Consider the following 25,755-nt stretch of genomic DNA (forward strand, 5'->3'; position numbering starts at 1 on the left):
TGCGGCTGCCCGGGAGAACCTCTTTGCTGCCCGGGTCACAGCGGCTGCGTGTGACGTCACGCAATCACCGCGGCCCACCCCACCCCCCCAATGGTACGGCCACACCTGGGTTGGCCGGACCACGCCCCCTAAACGGCGGCTTAACGCCGCAGTTCAGCCCCCTTCCGCCCAGTGACCGCCTCTGCCTGTCAATCAGGCAGAGGCAATCGCTAGGCAACGACGGCCTGGCATGCACCGGTGCACTGCGGCGCCGGTGCATGCGCAGTTCCGACCCAATCACTGCGCTGCAATAAACTGCAGCGAGCGATGGGGTCGGAATGACCCCCTCTGTGTAACTGTTCAGGTACTGTGGTATAAAGCCAAGGTGTGTTAGTAGTGTGCATAGAGTATGTACTACTTATTAATACGTTTATTCGAAAAAGTGACTGTAAAACGTATAGTGTAACCATAACGCTACTTGCTTAGAATACCTGAGCTTTAGAGAACAAAATCACAATATTACTTAATGATAGTCTAAGTTATGCTTCTTCCTATTCATATTCACATTCTCTTTTCAGCTAGGCAAAAATGTTGGTAACTCCGGGTTTAATGATATTGTGGAAGCCAACCTTCCATCTCCAGCAGTCAAACCTACTATAGACAGCCCCATGTGAGTATATCCGGCACTGGTCCTCCTTATGAGATTGTTTTATTGTCCAGAATCTACTGTACCTTACCTTTTAGGCTGTGCAATGGAATATTATCACTTTTTCAAGATTAAAATGCCAGAAGGGGAGCAAGAAGGTTGAGCACATTATGTTATGCACCACAGAAGGAAACGTCCTACCTACTATTTACCTTGAATTTATGTATTGGTGTATAATTTCATGTTGGTATGAAAGCGTGTTTACTGTACAAAGGAATTACTAAACAAGTGAATGGTAACAATATACTGAAAAGCCAAAAAAAGCACATTTTCTCATATTCTGTTAATGTACTATGTATTATGTGTCATTGATAGAGTAGACCAGTGTTTCTTAACTTCAGTGTAGATTTTACAGATGATCTCCGTATGAAATAATTAGCTCCACCTGTGGATCTTTTAAAATGTGCCAACCAGCAATGAATACACCTGAGCACAGGGCCGTAACTAGCAATCTTTGAGCACTGCCATCGCATAGGGCTCTGGGAGTGGCACAGTCGTCCCATGGCACCTGCATGTGGCATTATGCAGCCAGTAGCACTATCACTGATCTAGAGTAATGCCCTGAAGTGATGAACCCTGGCTGGTGAGCAACATGCTATGTGACAATTGTATTTATTTACACTACATCACATGGAATGCAGTCAGTATAGCGGCTGTCGGGATCCTGGCATTAAGGAGACCAACGCCGGAATTCCAACAGCCGGTGAAATACTGACACCCAGGTTCCGACAAACGCTTTGTAATCACACTCTGTTGGCAGGTCATAGAACCTGAGAGCCAATGGGCCCGATTCGTGCCAAGCATACCGAGCCCGCGAGGGTTCTCGCTGCCGGGACTCCGGGAGACGGGATGCCGCTGTCAGTATAGTGACAGCTGGCATCACATCTGCCGGGATATCATGTATCCTCATCACATATTACATGAGACGTAAGGATCAGTCCATGGTAACTCACATTACAAAGTGACATAGTAAATAATTAGCAATTTCTATTTACTGTTTTTTTTTTAAAGCATAACCGGTCTTATTTTCTTGGTAAATAAATTAATTTCACAGAAATCCCTTTTGCTGTTAATAGCCATGCATGTACTTGCTATGTCACTTTGAAACGTGAGTACCATGGAATGACCCACAAGTTATGCAATTTTTCTGGTCGACCTGACAAAAAGGTTGATTTTTCTGCCATGCAAGGTGCAGATATCTGCGCTACATATTGTGTGTTTTTTTGTTTGTTTTCTAAGTTTTTCTGTCACATCATATTGAATTTTCATTTGTCCGCCCACAAGGAGAATGAGGTAATCAGGATAGGAAATATGGCCAGATTACCAAGAATGCGCACACATTGCACTGTATCGGGGACTTTTGGCTGATCATTTCTATCAAGGCCTAGGCGAGGTTTCTGGGCATTTTTAAACCGTTTTATTGGCATTTGGCCAAAACACTCATGCCTACACACTACTGTACACAATAAAGTACACAATAAAACAGGTGGATCTAATTGTATTACCTACAGTAGCTTAAGACTGGTCTTAAAATATACCAGGAGACTCGCTGGTGGGCAATAAGCCTCTGTGGGCGTGACACAAGGAAAGTACAGGAAATTTATATTTATTAAATCTAACGTATTGGAACCATAGATTTGGTGTTTATCTGTTAATTGGTTTGTTAGTATTGTTGCTATATTTCCATGTAAAATATATGGAACAAACACAATTTATTGGTCCTTACAAACAGCTTAACTGGTGTACACTTCATACATCAGTCTGATGGCCCATACACACGGTGAGATTCGGGCTATGCCCGATTCTCACTATGCGACAGGGGCCAGGTCGGCACATAGTCAGTATCGCAAGCACACTCATTATGTGCTTGTGATACTGACTATGTGCGATTTTGGCTAAGTGTCAATTTTGACTATCTCTTATATAGAGAGAGTCAAAATTGACTTGCCTGCACAGTCTATCTATTCTTGCGATGCCGACCGCGCATCGGCATCGAATCGGGATCGCAAGGTGACTTTCACCTTTGCGATCTGCACTAACTTTTCTTACGATTTTGACTATATAGTTAAAATCGTAAGAAAAAAATCCCAGCGTATGTTCACGCCATTACACTGGATGAATAAACAGTACATATGGGGGTAAATGGAATAGGGTGTGGGAATGCCGTATTTTTAAAGCGGCAATCATTTACAAGGCAAAACCATGATTACCGCTTTAAAAATACGGCCATTCTCGCACAAACTCCCACACATCCGGCTTCTCGCACCCGAATACATTTGCCTCCTGATCTGTATCATAGCACAAGTACAGAACTATAAAACTCTTTTAAATGTATATAAAAATAAATGTGAAGAAATCATAGAAGAGCGGTGCTACCATATGCACAACACAGATATGTGCAGGAAAAGAGTGGGGGGTATGGGATAGAAAGATAACAGACATCTTACGTTAACATCGAGCATCTTTTTGCCTCATATATCAGTGATATCATTATAGATAGCCCCTTTCTCAGCAGGACAAAACCGTGAATCTCGCACAGAATCAAAATAACCCTGCACAAACACACCTTATGTGCTCTTATAGAGGCCAGATGTAGTTTCCACCCATGCCATAAATTCTAAGAATCACTTCCAATACCATACCCAGTACTAGGAGGTGATGGGAGCAGTAGGAGACTAGACTGAGTCAACCAGTCAGGACTAGATTTGGGCCAATGGGCATTCTGGTTATGTGCTGTTCATTTCTCCTCTGGTTAGTCAGAAGAATATAGCTATACTGGGTAATCGCATATGATTTTCAAGAGTCAATCACAACCTTGCATTGTAAAATGTAATTTTGCAGTGCTTTATCTTTAGAGCTATATGACATTGGAGGAGAAAATGCCTTATTTAGAATAAAAAAAGGCCTAATTTGCAATGATGCAAATGGCAAACCATACTGCGGTGTAAATGCAATTTATTTTGCCTGCACAGATAGTACTGCCTGTAGCTTTATTTTCACAATGCAATTTGGAGTTGGGCTACAATGTGCCCCCTACTATACTTACCGCTGTTTTGTTTCACTGCTCCAGGAGATTACCTGTATGGGAGATGGGCCATGAGGGTATGAAGGCAACTATGCACACTCCCAAATCTACATTTTCCGCGCATCTTACACTTGCCTTCCCCACTACAAAACATGGCTTTATTTACAGATAGCAATGTAAACCTCTAAAATATTCCTGCTGTTACACTAAATGGAATGGACAGCTTAGCAAAAGCATGGCAACAGATAGGCATGATGAACTCTGTTGTAAATATTTGCGATGCACAGATGCGTCTTTATACATAGTAACCTAGTTATTAAGGTTGAAAAGAGACAAAATGCCCATCGGGTTCAACCTGTATTCTGTATTAAGCCGAGTTCACTATAATTTTCCCTGATCAAATAATGTTTTATGTCTAGTTAACTACTGTAAATCATGTTCTTACCAGATTATCAATGTCCATATTTTAAATGCTACAGATTATCAATGTCCATATTTTAAATGCTATAACCTTGGATATCTTTTTCAGTCAGAAATTTAGAAATACATCTAGCCTCAATACGCCATGCAGTGTCTCGAGCAACTCTGCTAAAATCTGGCATTTTTTTGCCAAAATGTGTCTTAGTTGCAGCTTATTGTGACTAGGACGCACGAGGAGACTGTGCTGATTAATTTAATGTGACACTTGTACAGTATATTGCTTGTAACTGAGTCTGTATACGGAGCAGAACAGAACTGGTATTGGGGGAAAAAAGCTGCTGCTGCTACATTGTAGCACTTACAGTATGTACAGATTCAGAGACTCAGTCGCACACAGATACACAAGTGTTATATCAAATTAATCAACACAGTCTCCTTGTGCGTCCTAGTCGCATTGCGTTGCGACTAGGATGCATTTTTGGCAACAACAAAAAACGCCCAATGCTAGAACATTCTTATCGTCCTGGCACCAAGAGGGGCTGTTTGGTGTGACTGCCACAGAGATGTATGAGGACATATCTGTATGAGTTCCTTAGCATAGCATTGATAGGGACTTTTCCACATGGCACAGTATCACTTAGTGTAAGGCTGTATGTAGGTTCTCAGCAACCGGGAGTGAGAAACGCTCATGTAATACAGTAACCAAATTATATTGTCTTTTGTGAAATTATTTTATTTTGAGCTTGCTGAATTGTAAAACTTGAGTATAACAAGGAGCAGAGCCACACTGTGGCAATATTGGTCTGCACAACACTGTTTACAGGTGCAGCTGAAAATGTGAATAGTGGAAATGGTGGTCATTGTTTAGCCTACTAACATTTCAGGAGTCCTTCATTTATTTACACTTTTCTTCTTTTCTCCTAAAACATGCCTCAGTTTCTCTGCATTTATGTCTAAAATATATCATGTGCTTCCCGATATATAGAAGGCACAAAGCTGTCTCGTTACAAGTTTAGGCAGAGGACTGCTTTCTAATGCCTCTGGGGACAGGTCTTTTTCTATGTGGTTGCTTGTTAATGTTAGACAGAACAAAATCTTATTTCTCAGTGAACTGTATGCATAAAAAAGGGCAAACCCATCCCCGATTTAGGTATCCACTCAGCTCCTCCCATGAGAATATGCCAACCTGTGCACAGCTGTAGGTACCATCATCATATGAAGTGTATGACATCACAAAACATTTCCTCTGTAGGCCTGTAGATATGCATTTCTATAACTGATCATTTTGACACCATGACATCTCTGCTTTTGCTGTGTTATGGAAGTGTGAGGTAGTAGAAGTAGTGATGTGCCACCATTACCAGTGTTACCACACCATTCCTACAGCACTTTAATTAAATCTGACCCTAGTTTCTATGTGACAGTTGAACCTAGAGAGCAGGTCCCAGCTGCTGCATTATCAGCTCGTAAACATCAAATAATACAATGGCAGTCCATGTATCAATATACAGATGTGTCTTTATACAGTATTGTTGCATTTGCGGCAAACAATCCTTCTTGGTGGCCAGGTCCCGTGCGACTCAGCTTGCGTCAATCGCCTTTTTCTCCCAAATGTGTGCCTCAGACGCACCGCAATGCGTCAAAACCAACGCACAAGACTGCTATGATTAATTTGATACGTGACACTTGTATAGCTGTTAGCGAGTGAGTCTGAATCTGTATGCAAAATGCAGCGTCCACAGCTTTTTTACACGCCAAATTCCGTTTTGCTTTGTATACAGATGCAGACTCGGTCAAACAGATATACAATTAATTAATCAGTGTAGTCTCGTGAAGCAGTTATGTCACATTGCGTTTTCACTATGATGCAAATTGGGGCAAAAAAGACGATTGGCGTGGTTCACTTGGGGCAGGTGTCTCGCGTTGCATGGTGCGTTGAGGCTAGGCATATGAGGACACATGTAGTGGTAGTAGTAGTGATCCATCTTAAAGTACGTTTGGATGTTGTAATATATACAGTACATACTGGTTATTTCTTTCACTGGTGGTTATATCTTTCCCAAGATGCAGTACTCTGATTACCATAAGCGGATGGGGTTTCTTTTTTTTTGTTTTCTTTTTTGCTTTGTCAGTATTATTGGTATTAAGTTGATTAAGCAACATGAATATTTTTATATTGTGCTAGTCTTGAAAAAAAAATGTGTGTGTATCTGCACATAATGCCAAAAATTCTCAGTACTGATAATTGTGGAGTGATTAATGCAAGAGTAATCCTCTGTGGTGTATTTATCAGGACCACCAGAAAGGACTTCATAAATTCTAAGTATGTGCACTGGCTGTATACGAAAAGAAGCAACACACACCCAGTGGCACGGCTGCACGAACTTCAGGACGCAGTCCGTTTTAAAGACATTTATGCACTGATCCAGGCTTATGCTGAAAAGGTTGATTTAACGGAGACTCTGCCTCAACCAGCACAGGTATCTGATGGGCAGTAAATATCTCTATAAAGTCTTGATGCTTATTTTTTTGCACATAAAAATGTCTGCAACATTAACAACAGAGGGAAAGAAAGTTGTTGGTGACAGTTAAATGAAGATACAGCATACCCTCTACTGTACCCTTTTACCAGGTACAGTACCTTTTATTTATGGTCTGTACCGATGTTTGGCTCTTCAAACTAGGAAAAGGGGCATGGCCACGCCCACTTTACCCGTGGCCACGTCCCCTTTCCTAATTTGTACCGATTTTTCTGTGTAAAATGTTAGAGGGTATAATACAGTATTCCATAGGGCATAACCAAACACCATAGGCTTTTAAGGGGCTGTGATGTTCCTATATGCAGCAAGCCTATGGGCTTCTTTTCCCAAGAATCCCCCAGAGAGGGATCCGGTATGCATGGGAATAGAAGCAGGATATGATACATCCCATCCATAAGGTGCTAAGTCATCAGGAAATGTAGATAAATGCCTCTTTAATGTTTAATAAGCATTGCATGTAGATATTTACATACTGTATTCCCAAAGTGGTCCGTCATATGAAGCTAGTTTAGCAGATGGTCTATAGTCATAAGTACAGAAAACCAGCCTATACACGTTTTTCATGTTATAATTATGTATTATGCTCTGTATTTGAATGTTAATTCAGTCCCTCATTTACCATGGTGATATATTCTCCCGTATGTTTATACATATGTTACTTGCCATTGTCATATGTTTGAATAAGCTGTAATCCTCAGTTTTGTGCGCCTTAAAACTCTGCATTACATTTGTGTTACCGAGTGTACAGATGCATAATGTTAATTAATTGTTTAAAACCTGATAATTCTCAGTACTGAAGCAAACTATAACATTTTATATAGGAGGCTGGTGAGACCATTCTGCATTTGGCGGTTTTACTGTCAGACCGGACTTCACTACATATCGTAGACTTTTTGGTACACAACAGGTAAGCACTGGTCTGCATTGCTTATGTCATGTTGATTTGACCAGCCATTTAATATGTTACTTATCCTAAACAATTGTATTTTGTTTCTATAGTGGAAATCTAGTTAAGCAGACAGTCCGAGGTAACACCCCTCTCCATTACTGCAGCCTGTACAACAAAACGGAGAGCATCAAACTCTTCCTGAGAGCTAAAGTTAATCTAAAGATAAGTGAGTGTCTAATGGATTTCTGAAGACCTGTCACTCATTCTAGCACCTTTCATTCTTTGATTTCTTACATACCAGGGTAGCACAACATGCACTAGTTTCCATTGGGAATCATTTGGAAAACTGGTGCGTGGTGAAAAATGTGTTGTATCTCTGTGATGGAACTACTGTGGGTGCAGTGAGTGGGGTTAGAAGGTGAGGAGGGCACTCCACAAGCCCACTATTAAGCTCTGACAATAGCAGTATACAGTCCTCTTCTAAGTGCCATAAGTACCAGAGATGTTATCTCAGAAGACGTGACTTCTGTTTTCATGGTAGTAGGGGGGAATTGGGGGAATCGCCTTCACATTCACTTTTTAAATTCTACTAGTAAAATTGCTGTTAGTTTCTGATTGCTTGCTATGGTATTCCTGTGCACTAGTTTTCTTGTCCCCCTGCTCCCCATACAATTCTGTTAAATGAGACCTGTCCAATACGCTAAAGCCAACCAATTTGCCAGCTTTACCAATACTCAGGCTATGTTTAAGTTGCAAAGACCTCATTTTTGGGGGTTTTATAAATAACATCAAGAAAGTGAGGCTGCTCTGCAGATCACACTGTCCTGCAATAGGGAGCCAGTGCTAGTACTCGTGTAGTGCCAGAAAGAGCAGATGATACTACAATTATAAACTCTTACAAACTTTCCATTGCAGAAAATGAAGTTGGGGAAACTGCGCTGGATATCGCAAAACGACTTAAGCATTCTCTTTGTGAAGACCTGGTAAGAGACACGGACACATCACCCATTCCTTAGTTACTCCAGCTTGTAGTGATTGTGTTGATCAGTGAATACTGTATATGCAGTGATATTACCAGCAAAGCAGACATTAGATTGCTTGCTTTTGTTTGCATATTACAAGCTTGGCACTACTTGGTGTTTTTATAAAGTGTTAATCTATTGTGGTTCTTTTGGACTTTTCTAACTGTTGTATATTCATTTATCTCGTGAGACAGTTGGGCAGAGTCTGATAATTGAATACATACGGGATCCAGTCTCTAGGTCAACAGTAACTAGGTCGACCACTATTGGTCGACAGGGTTTCTAGGTCGACATGAGTTTTTGTTTTGTTTTTTAATCTTTTTTTTTTTTCATACTAAACGATCCACGCGGACTACGATTGGGAATAGTAACCTGTGCTGAACGTAGCGAGGCACCTTGCCAGAAGCATGGCAAGCAAAGCGAGCCATGCGAGAGGACACGGAGCACTAATTGGGGTTCCCGGTCACTGTATGGAGAAAACGACACCAAAAAAACACAAACTTATGTTGACCTTTTGACCTGTCGATCTACACCATGTCGACCTAGAGACCCTGTCAACCTAGTTACTGTCGACCAATAGTGAACGACCTAGTTACCGTCGAACTTGTTATTGATGACCTTGCATAGCACACCATTACATACATACTCTTACAGGACCTGATGCAGAGTGCATATACCCATAAAGTGCAGACTGGCCCGATGCCACCACTTACACCTACCTGCACATACAGAGGCGGAATGGGGGAGGATAAGGGGTGTGCCAACATAGGATGAGTACAGTAGAGGTGTACTCACACAATATGTATGATGCAGAGCGCCATTTACACAAATCTACACTTGTTAGGTGGCATATCTTCTGCATCTGCTCAAGGACATTAGTAAATAGTGTGATGTTGATGGTGGCACATATACTGCTGATGGAGAGGCAAATACATATCAAGATGTGTACGGCTTTGTATATTGGGAGAAATACATTATTTTTCAGTGATCTTTTGAAAAAAAAACACAAAAGTAATCCTATTTTGCATCAGCCCCATATTCGAAACCAGTGGTTGCCGAACTTTTTTAAATCACGGCGCCCTAGAGTATCAGAATTTTTTTCACGGCACCCCTTAGTTGAAAGTTTCTTATTGAGAAATTCAGTTATATGGTGAGGGTCAGAATTCGCTTCTGTTTGTCCACATATTTTATGATTGTCAGCCACCAGCACTGCTTTTGTCTATTTCATTGACTGTAAATAATTTTGAATAAGTCCTGGACCACCAACCCAGGGCAACACTGCAAGTAACCAGAGATACCCCTCAGTTTGAGAACCACTGGTCTAATCACGTCTTGTAATCATATGTTAACATGGCCAATGCATGGGATTGCACATCTGTGTATATCTTTATCAGATTTCTTCTGGTTACATACAGTACTATTTCTCCACAATAGCTGCTGCAAGCTCAGAACAATCAATTCAACATGCGTGTCCACGTGGAGTATGAGTGGCGATTACGGCAGGATGACATGTATGAAAGTGATGATGATCTTGATGAAAAGGTAGGTACTGTAAGAACCGCAGAGAAAACTTTATTTACAGGAAAGGAGACTTTCACTGCATATACTACCATCTTATCGCTGTACCCTCTTCCATGTTTCAATTGCCGTTACTTGGAACATGTATAACTATGAACATAGGAAAAGGTGGTGGACTCCCAGCAACCAGTAAATCAATTGCGTTAACTTTGTAAAACTGCTGAAAACATAACATCATCTGATTTGATTGCAGAGCTACAGGAAGGTTAGGTCTTTAGCTAAAACCTGATTTATTTGCCACTGGTTACAGCATAGTTTTGCTGTGCATCAGTTGTCCTAAATGCCTCCCAATGTGCATAATATCTAAAACATTTGTCTTATTTTAATGTTTAAAAATGTTTCAAGTTGTAGACTTCATATATGTCCTGGCAATGTGTTAGAATCCTGGTGCAATAAGCAGGGACAAAACTAGGATTTTCAGTACACGGGGCAAGGCAGCAATTTGTCGTGTTCTCCATCCCCCCCCCCCCCCCCCCAAAAAAAAGAAGGTAAATAAAAATATAATAAATAAGAGAAATTTAGAAAACTTAAATACAAGGAGCATCGTTGTGACAGAGCCCATAATTGTGATGCCACACATTACATTGATGATGCTCTGTAGCCACATCACATATTGCCTCGACAGCAATAGTACCCACTTGCAGCTACATCATGCCTCCTGCCCACTAGCCACATCATGCCAACCCTAGTCACCTCACTCCCATCCCCAGGACCATTATGTTCTCTAATACTACAGTAGAAGTGCTTTATTAGTATGGTATGCAGACCCAGTATACACTCACCAAGGCTCTCTGTAGTATGCCTGTGTTCTCCATTGGCTGCTGGTCTGAGCAGCTCCCCAAAGGTCCCGCAGTCCTCCCTCCTGCATCTGGGTGTCGGCTGCTTAGAAGAGCATCTTCCTCTACTTGGCGCTCTACTTCCCAGCGTAGCTGTATACATGAGGGCCACCCCTGCATGCCACAAAGTGATGAAGCAAGTGGAGGAGCAAGGCCTGCCGACCTACACACGCTGAGGAGCGGAGGCTTATTTTTGCAAGTAAGCTGCGGCTGTGCTGCTGCAGCACTAATCTACTCTGCCTCTGCTGTGATCCGATTGGCAGTGATTGGCAGAAACTTACCAGCCGTGGGCTGTCTGGAGTGGACTCTCGCAGTGGCATCAAGCACTATCCCCGTCAGCTCCCGCTCTGCTCAGACCGTGCTCCCCTATCCCTTTCTGGTAACCTTGGTCAGATCAGCTGTTTAGCTACCCGCACAAGGCAAGCTGTGAGGGGGAGCTTTACCTTGCAAGGCTGCAGTGGAGGCGGGCAGAGGGAAACTCTCTCTTCCGCACAAGACGGGCTGTGAGGGGGGGGGGAGGCATTACCTTGCAAGGCGGCTGGTGGACGCAGCTACCACTGCCCATTACCAAGTGTCTGCTGCAGTGTGCCAGTCAGAGTTCTCGGCGCCCTCTCAAATCCGGCGCCCCGGATACGTGACCCCTTTGCTCCCCCCTTAGTTGCAAAGAGTCATCTAGTGAGTTTTGAGGAGTTGTGAGAGTTAGAGGCTACAAAATTCCTTAGATTGTCATCTTGCTGTGCTGCCCTACTCATGAATATTCTGTGTATGATATAACTTGCTACTGTATATGTACTTTGTCCGAGACACGTGTACAATAACCGTACGTCCGCAATAGCACAAATCACACAATTCTATCAGTGTGAGCAATATTAACTATAATCGCTCACTTAACACAACACACAGTTTCTTCTGTATAAACCTTTACAACTAGGCCAGGCTGCGTGTGTGTCTTACACTTACTTCCTTAAATATTTTTTTTATTTTTTTTAACTATATAGCACCAAATATCTCCGGTTTTCACATAGTTCTAAATGAATCTAGCAATAATCAATAATTCAAATGGTATGATTCAGATTGGATAGCCATCTTGCAGAACATACATTGATATATAACAACAGGGAGTTATCATGTGAGTTAGAGGCTACAAAATGCCTCATATTGTCATCTTGCTATGCTGTCTTACTCATGAATATTCAGTGTATGATTTAACCTGCTATATGTATGACAAAATAAGAATTTACTTACCGATAATTCTATTTCTCGTAGTCCGTAGTGGATGCTGGGGACTCCGTCAGGACCATGGGGAATAGCGGCTCCGCAGGAGACAGGGCACAAAAGCAAGCTTTTAGGATCACATGGTGTGTACTGGCTCCTCCCCCTATGACCCTCCTCCAAGCCTCAGTTAGGTACTGTGCCCGGACGAGCGTACACAATAAGGAAGGATCTTGAATCCCGGGTAAGACTCATACCAGCCACACCAATCACACCGTACAACTTGTGATCTGAACCCAGTTAACAGTATGATAACAAAGAAGTAGCCTCTTAAAAAAGATGGCTCACAACAATAATAACCCGATTTTTGTAACAATAACTATGTACAAGTAATGCAGACAATCCGCACTTGGGATGGGCGCCCAGCATCCACTACGGACTACGAGAAATAGAATTATCGGTAAGTAAATTCTTATTTTCTCTAACGTCCTAGTGGATGCTGGGGACTCCATCAGGACCATGGGGATTATACCAAAGCTCCCAAACGGGCGGGAGAGTGCGGATGACTCTGCAGCACCGAATGAGAGAACTCCAAGTCCTCTTTAGCCAGAGTATCAAATTTGTAAAATTTTACAAACGTGTTCTCCCCTGACCACGTAGCTGCTCGGCAAAGTTGTAATGCCGAGACCCCTCGGGCAGCCGCCCAAGATGAGCCCACCTTCCTTGTGGAGTGGGCTCTTACAGTTTTAGGCTGTGGCAGGCCTGCTACAGAATGTGCAAGTTGAATTGTGCTACAGATCCAACGAGCAATCGTCTGCTTAGACGCAGGAGCACCCATCTTGTTGGGTGCATACAAGATAAACAACGAGTCAGATTTTCTGACTCCAGCTGTCCTTGAAATATATATTTTCAATGCTCTGACAACGTCCAGTAACTTGGAGTCCTCCAAGTCGCTAGTAGCCGCAGGCACCACAATAGGCTGGTTCAAGTGAAAAGCCGAAACCACCTTAGGGAGAAAATGAGGACGTGTCCGCAGTTCTGCCCTGTCCGAATGGAAAATCAGATATGGGCTTTTGTACGATAAAGCCGCCAACTCTGAAACTCTCCTGGCTGAAGCCAGGGCCAATAGCATGGTTACTTTCCATGTAAGATACTTCAAATCTACCGATTTGAGAGGCTCAAACCAATGAGATTTGAGAAATTCCAAAACTACGTTTAGATCCCACGGTGCCACTGGATGCACAATTGGGGGTTGTATATGTAGTACACCCTTGACAAAAGTTTGTACTTCAGGCACTGAAGCCAATTCTTTCTGGAAGAAGATTGATAAGGCCGAAATTTGAACTTTAATAGACCCCAATTTGAGGCCCATAGACAATCCTGCCTGCAGGAAATGTAGGAATCGACCCAATTGAAATTCTTCCGTTGGGGCCTTCTTGGCCTCACACCACGCAACATATTTTCTCCAAATGCGGTGATAATGTTGTGCGGTCACTTCCTTCCTAGCTTTAATCAAGGTAGGAATAACTTCCTCTGGAATGCCCTTTTCTTTTAGAATCCGGCGTTCAACCGCCATGCCGTCAAACGCAGTCGCGGTAAGTCTTGGAACATACAAGGTCCCTGCTGAAGCAGATCCCTTCTTAGAGGTAGAGGCCACGGATCTTCCGTGAGCATCTCTTGAAGTTCCGGATACCAAGTTCTTCTTGGCCAATCCGGAGCCACTAGTATTGTTCTTACTCCCCTTTTCCGTATAATTCTCAGTATCTTTGGTATGAGAGGCAGAGGAGGAAACACATACACTGACTGGTACACCCACGGTGTTACCAGAGCGTCCACAGCTATTGCCTGAGGGTCTCTTGACCTGGCGCAATATCTGTCCAGTTTTTTGTTGAGGCAAGACGCCATCATGTCCACCTTTGGTTTTTCCCAATGGTTCACAATCATGTGGAAAACTTCCGGATGAAGTCCCCACTCTCCCGGGTGAAGGTCGTGTCTGCTGAGGAAGTCTGCTTCCCAGTTGTCCACTCCCGGGATGAACACTGCTGACAGTGCTATGACATGATTTTCCGCCCAGCGAAGAATCCTTGCAGCTTCTGTCATTGCTCTTCTGCTTCTCGTGCCGCCTTGTCTGTTTACGTGGGCGACTGCCGTGATGTTGTCCGACTGGATCAACACCGGCTGACCCTGAAGCAGCGGTTTCGCCAAGCTTAGAGCATTGTAGATCGCTCTTAGCTCTAGTATATTTATGTGAAGAGACGTCTCCAGGTTTGACCATACACCCTGGAAGTTTCTTCCCTGTGTGACTGCTCCCCAGCCCCGTAGGCTGGCATCCGTAGTCACCAGGACCCAGTCCTGTATGCCGAACCTGCGGCCCTCTAACAGATGGGCACTCTGCAACCACCACAGGAGAGACAACCTTGTCCTTGGTGACAGTGTTATCCGCTGATGCATGTGCAGATGCGATCCGGACCATTTGTCCAGCAGATCCCACTGAAATATTCGTGCATGGAATCTGCCGAATGGAATTGCTTCGTAAGAAGCCACCATCTTTCCCAGGACTCTTGTGCATTGATGTACTGACACATTTCCTGGTTTTAGGAGGTTCCTGACAAGTTCGGATAACTCCCTTGCTTTCTCCTCCGGGAGAAACACCTTTTTCTGAACCATGTCCAGAATCATTCCCAGGAACAGCAGACGTGTTGTCGGGGACAATTGAGATTTTGGAAGATTCAGAATCCACCCGTGTTGTTGAAGCACTACTTGGGTTAGTGCTACACCGACTTCCAGCTGTTCTCTGGACTTTGCCCTTATCAGGAGATCGTCCAAGTAAGGGATAATTAATACGCCTTTTCTTCGTAGAAGAACCATCATTTCGGTCATTACCTTGGTAAAGATCCGAGGTGCCGTGGACAAACCAAACGGCAGCGTTTGAAACTGATAATGACAGTCTTGTATCACGAACCTGAGATACCCTTGGTGTGAGGGGTAAATTGGGACATGCAGATAAGCATCTTTTATGTCCAGGGACACCATGAAGTCCCCTTCTTCCAGATTCGCTATCACTGCTCTTAGTGACTCCATCTTGAACTTGAATTTCTGTATGTACAGGTTCAAGGATTTCAGATTTAGAATAGGTCTTACCGAACCGTCCGGCTTCGGTACCACAAATAGTGTGGAATAATACCCCTTTCCCTGTTGTAGGAGGGGTACCTTGACTATCACCTGCTGAGAATACAGCTTGTGAATGGCTTCCAATACCGTCGCCCTTTCTGAGGGAGACGTTGGTAAAGCAGACTTTAGGAAACGGCGAGGGGGAGATCTTTCGAATTCCAACATGTAACCCTGAGATACTATCTGCAGGATCCACGGGTCCACCTGTGAGCGAGCCCACTGATTGCTGAAAATCTTTAGTCGACCCCTCACCGCTCCTGAGTCCGCTTGTAAAGCCCCAGCGTCATGCTGATGGCTTTGTAGAACCCGGGGCGGGCTTCTGGTCCTGGGCAGGGGCTGCTTGCTGCCCTCTCTTACCCTTTCCTCTGCCTCGTGGCAGATAAGACTGTCCTTTTGCCCGCTTGTTTTTATAGGAGCGAAAGGACTGCGGCTGAAAAGACGGTGTCTTTTTCTGTTGGGAGGGGGTCTGAGGTAAAAAAGTGGATTTGCCGGCAGTTGCCGTGGCCACCAGATCCGATAGACCAACCCCAAATAATTCCTCTCCTTTATATGGCAATACTTCCATATGCCTTTTGGAATCCGCATCACCTGACCACTGTCGCGTCCATAAACTTCTTCTGGCAGATATGGACATCGCACTTACTCTCGATGCCAGAGTGCAAACATCCCTCTGAGCATCTCGCATATAAAGAAACGCATCCTTTAATTGCTCTAGAGTCAATAAAATACTGTCCCTATCCAGGGTATCAATATTTTCAGTCAGGGAATCCAACCACACTACCCCAGCACTGCACATCCAGGCTGAGGCTATTGCTGGTCGGAGTATAACACCAGTATGCGTGTATATACTCTTCAGGGTAGTTTCCAGCCTCCTATCTGCTGGATCCTTGAGGGCGGCCGTATCTGGAGACGGCAACGCCACTTGTTTTGATAAACGTGTGAGCGCTTTATCCACCCTAGGGGGTGTTTCCCAGCGCGCCCTAACCTCTGGTGGGAAAGGGTATAATGCCAATAACTTCTTAGAAATTATCAGTTTTCTATCTGGGTTAACCCACGCTTCGTCACACACGTCATTCAATTCCTCTGATTCTGGAAAAGCTACAGGTAGTTTTTTCACCCCCCACATAATACCCCTTTTTGAGGTACCTGCAGTATCAGAGATCTGCAAAGCCTCCTTCATTGCCGTGATCATATAACGTGTGGCCCTATTGGAAAATACGTTTGTTTCTTCACCGTCGACACTAGATTCATCTGTGTCGGTACCTGTGTCGACTGACTGAGGTAAGGGACGTTTTACAGCCCCTGACGGTGTCTGAGACGCCTGAGCAGGTACTAACTGGTTTTCCGGCCGTCTCATTTCGTCAACTGACTTTTGTAATGTACTAACATTATCACGTAATTCCATAATTAAAGCCATCCATTCCGGTGTCGACTCCCTAGGGGGTGACATCACCATTACCGGCAATTGCTCCGCCTCCACACCAACATCGTCCTCATACATGTCGACACACACGTACCGACACACAGCAGACACACAGGGAATGCTCTTATCGAAGACAGGACCCCACTAGCCCTTTGGGGAGACAGAGGGAGAGTTTGCCAGCACACACCAAAAGCGCTATAAAATGTATATAAACAACCCTAAAAGGTGTTGTTTTTGTTATATGCGCTTTAATATATATAAATATCGCCAAAATATGCCCCCCTTCTCTTTGTTACCCTGTTTCTGTAGTGCAGTGCAGGGGAGAGTCCTGGGAGCCTTCCTCACAGCGGAGCTGAGCAGGAAAATGGCGCTGTGTGCTGAGGAGAATAAGCCCCGCCCCCTATCCGGCGGGCTTTTTCCCCGGGTTTTGAGATATCTGGCCTGGGTTAAATACATACATATAGCCTCAATGGCTATATGTGATGTATTCTTTGCCATCAAAGGTATTAAATATTGCTGCCCAGGGCGCCCCCAGCAGCGCCCTGCACCCTCCGTGACCGTTCAGTGTGAAGTGTGTAGCAACAATGGCGCACAGCTGCAGTGCTGTGCGCTACCTTCATGAAGGCTGAAGAGCCTTCTGCCGCCTGTTTCCGGACCCTCGATCTTCAGCATCTGTAAGGGGGATCGGCGGCGCGGCTCCGGGACGAACCCCAGGGTGACCTGTGTTCCGACTCCCTCTGAAGCTATGTCCAGTAGCCTAAGACTCCAATCCATCCTGCACGCAGGTGAGTTGAAAATCTCTCCCCTAAGTCCCTCGATGCAGTGAGCCTGTTGCCAGCAGGACTCACTGAAAATAATAAACCTAAAAACTTTTTCTAAGCAGCTCTTTAGGAGAGCCACCTAGATTGCACCCTGCTCGGACGGGCACAAAAACCTAACTGAGGCTTGGAGGAGGGTCATAGGGGGAGGAGCCAGTACACACCATGTGATCCTAAAAGCTTGCTTTTGTGCCCTGTCTCCTGCGGAGCCGCTATTCCCCATGGTCCTGACGGAGTCCCCAGCATCCACTAGGACGTTAGAGAAATGGGAGTTATGCGAGTTAAAGGCTACAAAACTTCTAAGATTGTCATCTTGCTGTGCTGCCTTACTCATGAATATTCGGTGTATGATATAACCTGCTATATGTATGACAATAGGAAAGTAATTAATGTTTTTAAAAAACATGCATGTTCTGCTTTTATGCAGCTGGGCCCTGTTAAGAAGGAGAGAACTCTACGCCCTTATAGTTGCTTCCAGTCACCCAGTATTCAGTTACCAGACAGAGGAACTCCCATATCATTTTTAAGACGTGCCTCTCAGGTTTCTCAAGACCTACGCTATGATGCAGGTGGAGGACAATCATGTACTGAAAATGCAGTAACTCCAACAACTCCATTTACACCCCCACTGCCACCACGCAATCCTATCAGAGGTAAATCAAAATGACAATGCTATAAAGGTCTTCTAAGATCTTTGAGCACTTCCTTTTTTCTTTTTCTTTTTTACGACAACCACATAGACCAATATGGGGTTTAAAGGGGAAATGTAGAAAGCCCCTTAAAGTGGAACGGTCGCTATTGTGACCGTGGTACTCCTGACTTGTCTGTAGGAATGGGAGTGCTAGTGTAGGGTCTGCTAATAGAGAGGCAGAGCACTGGCCAGCACAGAGATTAGCATACATGCTCTCAGCTGGAATCTCTCCCATAAAAAGTGAAATGGAGGAATATTTTTTTAATTAGTGTCTAATTAATAAATTAGTGTCGAATTAATAAATAATTAATAAATTAAATTAATAAATGTAATTAATAAATTAATAATTGGTGGCAGGCTTTTTGTAAAGTGCCATTGTGATTTGTATTGAGGATTAAAATCCACTATAAATTAACTGAAGATGTGTAATAAGTTATGTTACATTGTGTATAATAGCTAGAAAGCTATTCTCTTTGAGTTTAAATGAACACACATAACAGTTCAAATGCTGCTTAACAATTGTACAAATTTAATATTACGTCTTACTGTTATACTGACATTTGTTGGCATTTTTTTTCAATAGCACCCAATGTACCCCCACCACCTCCTCCTGCCAGCCCCTCACCTGTTCTCAAAAAACTGCCTGCCACACCTCCACTGACTACAAAGCACAAAAGAGCCCTCTCCGAGCCAGCACCTATCATCCCACACAGCCCATCCAGCCTAAGCAACCTTCATTTTGGTAAGGGACCTGCAGTCAGTTTCTTGGGTGAACCTAAAAAAGAATGATAGCAGTCTTTGGAAATGTGTTACCTAAAGTATGATATACAGTATGCTATTCTGTGAGCAAATAAATGTAAAAATAAAGATGTGTGGATCACTATGAATATTTTCAATTGCAATTATTTAAATAGATGATACTGAATAAAACAAAACAAATGTACATTGTTATTATTATTATTATTATTAAATTTTATTTATAAGGTGCCACAAGTGTTTCGCAGCGCCGTACAAAGGGCAGTACAGGGAGACAAAACTTAGCATTACTGTAAATAACAAAAATAGAGTACAGGTAACAAAGAGGACCACAATTCTCAAAACATAATACAGCTAGGATGTAAGTAGCGAGGGAGTAATCACCGTACTACTTGGGGCTGGCGGCCATAGATAGAGATGAGTCTTTACCAGTGGGAGAAAAAGCGGGTAAAGATGGTCGCTGAGTAGGAGAGAGATGCAAGAGAGATGTGTCAAGAAGAGGTCTTTGACAACAAGAGGAAAGAGGGCCCTGCTCTGAAGAGCTAACAATCTAGTGGGAAGGGGCGACAGACAGATGCCATGAGATACAAGCAAGCAGGAGGTAGCCTGATGGCAGGGTGTAAGCAAAGCAGAGATGTTCAAGGCAGGGGGATGGAGGAGCGGCCTCAGGACTAGGTTATGCATTGGAAGGGTATGCTTTGATGAATAGGTGGGTAGCAAATATTATAATAGTCCCCTGATAAAGTAACAGCCAGTTATGAACCACGTTAAAATTTATGACTGCTGGTTCATAATCTAACATTTTATATCACTACATCCTAGTGTGGTATATACATGGAGATTATACCTTCTGGACTTCCAGCTGAACTTGTTCCTAAAGGGCCTTTTAAAGTGTATACAGACATCCCTGGAGACTGGACAGTTGAGCACTTCCTGCTACAGGCCACCACATCACAGAGTCTCTACCACCTCTGATGGGAGGCTATTCCATTTGCAGAAAGGATTATATACAAATTGACCCAGCGCTTATCAAACACAATTCCTGCGCAGCTAGTAAAAGATAGGGGTTACTCAACCCTATAAATTTGGAAGAAACAAACACACAACAATATTACAGTGCACAGGAATTGGGTACATTCAATTTATTTAAAACATAAAAAAAAAAGTATATATATTTTAGCTTTTCAGAAGTATGTATATAAAACAATGAATTACAATCACCGGCCGGTAATATTTCCACACTAAAAAGTTAATAACATGAATTATACCTCATTAGTCTAGACTGCTCTAGACGGGTGGTCTTCAGGTTGCCGGCTGTCGGGATCCCGGCGCACAGTATACCGGCGCCAGAATCCCGACAGCCGGCATCCCGACACTTTTTCTCCCTTGTGGGGGTCCACGACCCCCCGGGAGCGAGAATAAATAGCGTTGCGCGCCACCGTGCCCGCAGCGTAGCGAGCGCAGTGAGCCCGCAAGGGGCTCATTTACGCTTGCCACGCTGTCTGTATGCCAGCGGTCGGGCTTCCGGCGCCGGTATGCTGGTTGCCGGGAGCCCGGCCACCGGCATACCATACTACACCCCTCTAGACTGCTCTCCTACCTTTGAGGAGGGGGGCTGCCGAGGGCCAGGTCCCGGGAGAGGAGGAAAGCCGCTACTGCTGCCGGCAGGGTCCTGGGACACATGCACAAACCTCCAGCTTCCAAGGGCTGTATCAGCTGCAGTCCATAGAAGCAGGGGTTTGCTCATGCGCAAATCTCTACCAGTGGATCGCATCCCGGTCTGGCAGTCCCGGAGAGAGGAAACACTTTCCAGTGGGACTGCCTGTACTGCGGTTGACTAGTAGGTAGCACGTCTAATAGAAGTCATCATTGCCAGTCACTGTGTAGCCAGTGCAGTCACAGACTGCAACTGGCTCACTCCCTGCAGTGGCAGATTTTACTGGGGGGGGCTACAGTCCTGCAGCCCAAAAGTAAAATCCGCCACTGCTCTAGTCTACCTAGATTATCAATAATTTGTTTTACCCCTCTTGGTGTGTCTGCCCTGTTGCATAACTTTGTGTCATCTGCAAAAAGGCATACTTTACTATCATTACAAAGAACTAGGGATCAAATAGGGTTTGAGGTAACTATAAGGTTAAAAAAGTGTCAGACTAAATGGGCCAAGTATTTCTTATCTGCTGTCAAATTCTGTGTTTCTATGTAAGTGTGTGCACACTCCAGCCCTGCCTACTATCTGGATCTGAAAAGAAATGCTATTAACACAAGGTACCATAAACTTACAACAATTTCATGATGTCACTCGTTCCATGTAGGAATCCTTCCATCTGTGCATTATGATGTACAGTATTTACTGGCTACATCAGCACATACTAGAGTGATATTTACTACCAATGTACATGTTGTATGTGTTTTAAATGTTTATTTGGTATTATCTATTTTAGAATAAATGTGATTCAAATGTTCATAAAGATCCACATTTTTATTTTATTTTTACATTTCTTTTTCCCAGGAAATCTTATATCATGCTTTATGGTAATACTGCTCCAATCTCTGGTAACATCCTTTTTCCTTTGCACTACAGGGTTAGTACACCTGTTATTTTCAGCAGCTGAACCATTTACCTTCTATTACAGTATATATTAGTGTGACAATATTTTAAATACAACATTATATTGAGTATTGCTCACTTTTTTTTTTTTTTTTTTTTTGAGTGAGATGTAGTAATATGGCAATGGATGAATGTTTCCTTGTTTAAAAGAAAATGCTAAAATTAATATTTGTATCTGTTCACATATAAGGACATTACCTTACAGAACAATAATCTAGGTCACGCTTTTTAAAATTTGAGATGCCAATAAAGAGCTAATTTAACTGCTCTTGCTAATTTTATTTGATTAATTTATTAATTCATCTAACTCAGGAAGACCTTCTTTATTAGGCATACATACGTAATTTTAATGAACATGTAATTTACACAATAGGGATGCCATTTGGCTGATTGTTCCAATTTTAATGAATGTATTCTGGTCGAGCACTAGGAACGAGTGCCAGACTCAAGAATATTTTTCCATGAAGCGCTATGATGTCAGTGAATACAGATGTGTCCTCATATATCATAGCTGCAGTCGCACCAAACAGCCCCTCTCAGTGGGCTTGAAACTTCGAACGATGACCATCTTTTTTGAGTCTTTGTTCCCAAAAATGCATCTTCGTCACAGTGTGATGCGACTATGGGGGTATCCAATTAGCCACGATAATTTACTGCGAATAATGGATTTGCCTGGGCCTATCCAATTAGCCCTGATAGCCGGCGCTTATCCCCCTGATAGCCGGCGCTTATCCCCCTGATAGCCGGCGCTTATCCCCCTGATAGCCAGCGCTTAACCCCCTGATAGCCGGAGCTTATCCCCCTGATAGCCGGCGCTTATCCCCCTGATAGCCGGCACTTATCCCTCAGGCAGGCAAAGCAAAATCTGCGGTAAGCAGGCTTTTTCTGTCTTTTTCAGAGTTTGTGGCCACGAAAATAAATAGGTTTGAGGCTTTTCACAGACCCCATGTATTTTCACATTAAAAACAGGGGCTTTTCAGGCATAACAATTGGATACCGGCGAAAAAAACCTTAAAAAAAAAAAACTTTTTAAGCACGGGCATCATATTTGGGGTTAAATGGATAACCCACCGAAACTGTGCTAATTAATTTGATGTGCGACTGACTCTGAAATCTTAATACGAAGTACTACACTATCGGAAGCAGCTTTTTTCCATGTCAAGTTTCACTGTGCTTCGTAAACAGACTCAATCGCACACAGATGTACAAGTGCATATCAAATTAATCAGCGCAGTCTCCTAGCGCATACTAGTCACATCGCGTTGTGGCTAAGACGCATTTTCGGCAAAAAAAGATTCCCAAAGCTAGCATCTCACTCTGCATGGCGCAATGATGCTAGATGTATGATGACGCATACGTAGGTTGTCTGCCTCAAGAATATTATTATAGCTTACAAAATGGCAGCCTCCACTGTGTGCAGTCAGCTGGGGTAATCATCTGAGCATGTTTACGTATGTGGCTGTACTTTTATTCCTGTATAAAAAATTATGACATTTTGTCTTTATATCTCAGATTATGGTTCCTCCTGCACTTCTCCATCCAAATTTCTCCAGTCAGACATTGTATCCAGGAGACCCAGGTAAATAATTATGTACCAGGTGTTCATGGCAGTGCTGTGTTTTGAAACTGCAATGCTGCTGAATGATTGGTTGAAGACGCGTTTGTCACAGACAATGTAATGAGCTAAAACAATAGTTTGTAAGTGGAAATACTGTATTGTTGTGATATCATTCTGTCAGAACAGAAATGTCAGCCAAATACTGGTTTTAATTGCTCCATGTCTACTGTACAATTAGAATACTTTAAACAAGAGTTAACTGCTCACAGAATGTTTTCTCCTGGCAATCCATTCTGTAACACTGAAGTCAGAACATTGAAAACTTCAAACTTTGGCTCCTCCATTTCCGTACCCCAGTGGCTACCTGGGATACTACAGTTTTAGTTAAGTGCCCCTTTTAAGGGTTGATGCTCCCAGGCTGTCCTGCAGGACTTTGTTAGATAAAACATAAATATTCCAGTCAGCCACAGGGCTTTAGAGGGGGAGGAACCTGAATTTAAAGTGCTTAAAGAGTCCAGGCTCCTTGCTACAATTCTGTCCTGCAGTGTTCTGACTTTTTGTTCAGTTTACTCCAAATGCCTTCAGAAGGGTATGCAATTTGCTCCGGTATTCTCAGAGCTATTGATTTCGCCCCCTGCCTATTCAGTTACGGACCATTTTCACCTGTTTGCCTTTTCACCTTTTCTTTTTTTTGTGTAAAGGCATTGGTGAAAAATGCGTTTTCGATGGCGCATGTGAAAAAACATGTGGATTCGCCGATCTACATGTTTTTCGCTCCAGCTGAATTTTTCGCCTAGTTGAAAAAATGGTCCTGCTATTAAATATGGCGAATCCCCATTCGCCCTAAAAAAAAGTCCAGTTCTTTCACGTAGGCGAAAAAAACGGACCTAATTGCATATCCCCCTAAGAAAATAGAATAACATAAATCCTTATTATTAACATTCCAAACTATCCTACTAGCAGCATTGTGAGGGTCTGTGGCAGGGCCATCTTACTGTACAGGCACACTGGGCAGTTGCCCATGGTCCCAGAATTCAAGCTGCCTTCGAACAGGTGTGCGTGGTGGTCACACAGTCAGAGGCAGATTTAGAAGTGAGGGCGCCCCTAGGTACAACACTAACAGCCGCCCCCTGCTGCCTAATTTTATTATTTTTGTTGATTGGTTAGAAGCCCTCATTTAATGATAGCCAATTTAATAGAATAATTTTGCGAAAATCCACTAACTATGTTATTTTAATTATGCATACATATTTACAGGGGCAGTAAGTGCATGTCCTACCCATTTACGCTTCATTCAAGATGGCATGTGGTACATTACAATGGAAATATTTTGCTAATACAGATGGAGCCGCGCTCATCTGAGGCGGCTCCATCGCAGGCGTGCACTCCCGGCATGACTAGGCGACCCATCTGCCTACACATGCCGGGAGTGACAGAAAAGCTCTCTTATTCTATGAATGGGATAGCGTCTCCGTCCAGGCGCGCATAAATATGTACCAGGTGTTCATAGCAGTGCTGTGTTTTGAAACTGCAATGTTGCATTGCTTTGCCCAGGGCATACTGTGCTGTTAAAATACTAACCCAGCTCTGTTGGCAATCTTCCCTTTTGATGGTTGTCTGTCAGTAATCAAACTGGGGTTCACATGTTGTCTGGGGGGGAATTTTCCTTAACTGTTCTGCTTTGTACAAGTGGACTGTTAAGTAAAAATGATGTATATGCTGGCTTTATTCTCTCTACAGTATCGGATCTCCAAAACTCAGCAGTCTTCATGAAGTGCCAGAAATCCCACCAAAAGGTATGTTTCCTGCTAATTTATGGGCTTTCTGTTACCCATTCAACCCCTAGCACAATGGTTTTTATAGTAAAAACAGGGCCAGAATAAAGGAGGGTCAACAGGGGTGATCATCCCAGGGTCTCCACACACAGGAAGGGGGCTGGGACAGGGCCAGGGAGTTTTCTGGTGTGCACTGTGACCTTTTTGGGGTGGACAGGGCTAGGGGTCATTTTATTGGAGAGGGCCCTCACAATTTAGTTGTCCCGGGGCCCCCACAAGCCTTTAATCCGACCAGGAGTAGGGACAAGTGTAATTCCACCCCAAGAACACATACAATGGAGAACAATATCAGACCTGTATTAGATACAGTAGGTAAACGATTGTCCATGATTTTTCTGGCACTTTGTAAAGTGTGTTAGTTGTTTGACTGTTTGTTTATTAGTTGATTATAGGACAGAGTTATTTTCAAAATCGGGAAACCAAAGATCTACTCATAGTAATACATCTCCTGGATCATCTGTGCAAGAAGTCTACCATGTCACAACCCCTAGCCAGGAGCCGCCTCTACCAATGCCGCGGCGGATGAGTCTTGTGAGTGCTGTGTACTTTCTATTCATCTATGCCTTGTGCTTCAGCAACGTGACTAGACTGTGGTGGATTTACAGATGTGTCCTAGTACACCTAGCCTCAATACATTATTCATAAAACTGTATAACTGGTACACTTTAAAGGTTTGTTAATACATGTT

At 43.4% G+C, this 25,755-nt stretch overlaps 1 protein-coding gene across 3 annotated transcripts in view; it reads left to right on the forward strand.

Moving 5' to 3' along the window:
- LOC135055754 (arf-GAP with SH3 domain, ANK repeat and PH domain-containing protein 2-like) overlaps positions 1–25,755 on the forward strand; it is a 317,938-nt gene that overhangs the window by 284,181 nt on the left and 8,002 nt on the right. For 2 of the 3 annotated variants that reach the window (XM_063960173.1, XM_063960174.1), the window contains exons 16-26: positions 558–649; positions 6,424–6,610; positions 7,492–7,577; positions 7,670–7,785; positions 8,475–8,542; positions 10,016–10,123; positions 18,047–18,272; positions 18,894–19,052; positions 23,187–23,253; positions 24,973–25,028; positions 25,450–25,598. In XM_063960173.1, coding sequence (XP_063816243.1) covers positions 558–649; positions 6,424–6,610; positions 7,492–7,577; positions 7,670–7,785; positions 8,475–8,542; positions 10,016–10,123; positions 18,047–18,272; positions 18,894–19,052; positions 23,187–23,253; positions 24,973–25,028; positions 25,450–25,598 — 1,314 coding nt within the window. The remainder of the gene's footprint in view (positions 1–557; positions 650–6,423; positions 6,611–7,491; positions 7,578–7,669; positions 7,786–8,474; positions 8,543–10,015; positions 10,124–18,046; positions 18,273–18,893; positions 19,053–23,186; positions 23,254–24,972; positions 25,029–25,449; positions 25,599–25,755) is intronic. The other variant, XM_063960175.1, reaches the window with a different exon arrangement.

The sequence above is a fragment of the Pseudophryne corroboree genome, chromosome 3 (assembly GCF_028390025.1).
Source record: "Pseudophryne corroboree isolate aPseCor3 chromosome 3, aPseCor3.hap2, whole genome shotgun sequence".
Taxonomy (NCBI): Eukaryota; Metazoa; Chordata; class Amphibia; order Anura; family Myobatrachidae; genus Pseudophryne; species Pseudophryne corroboree.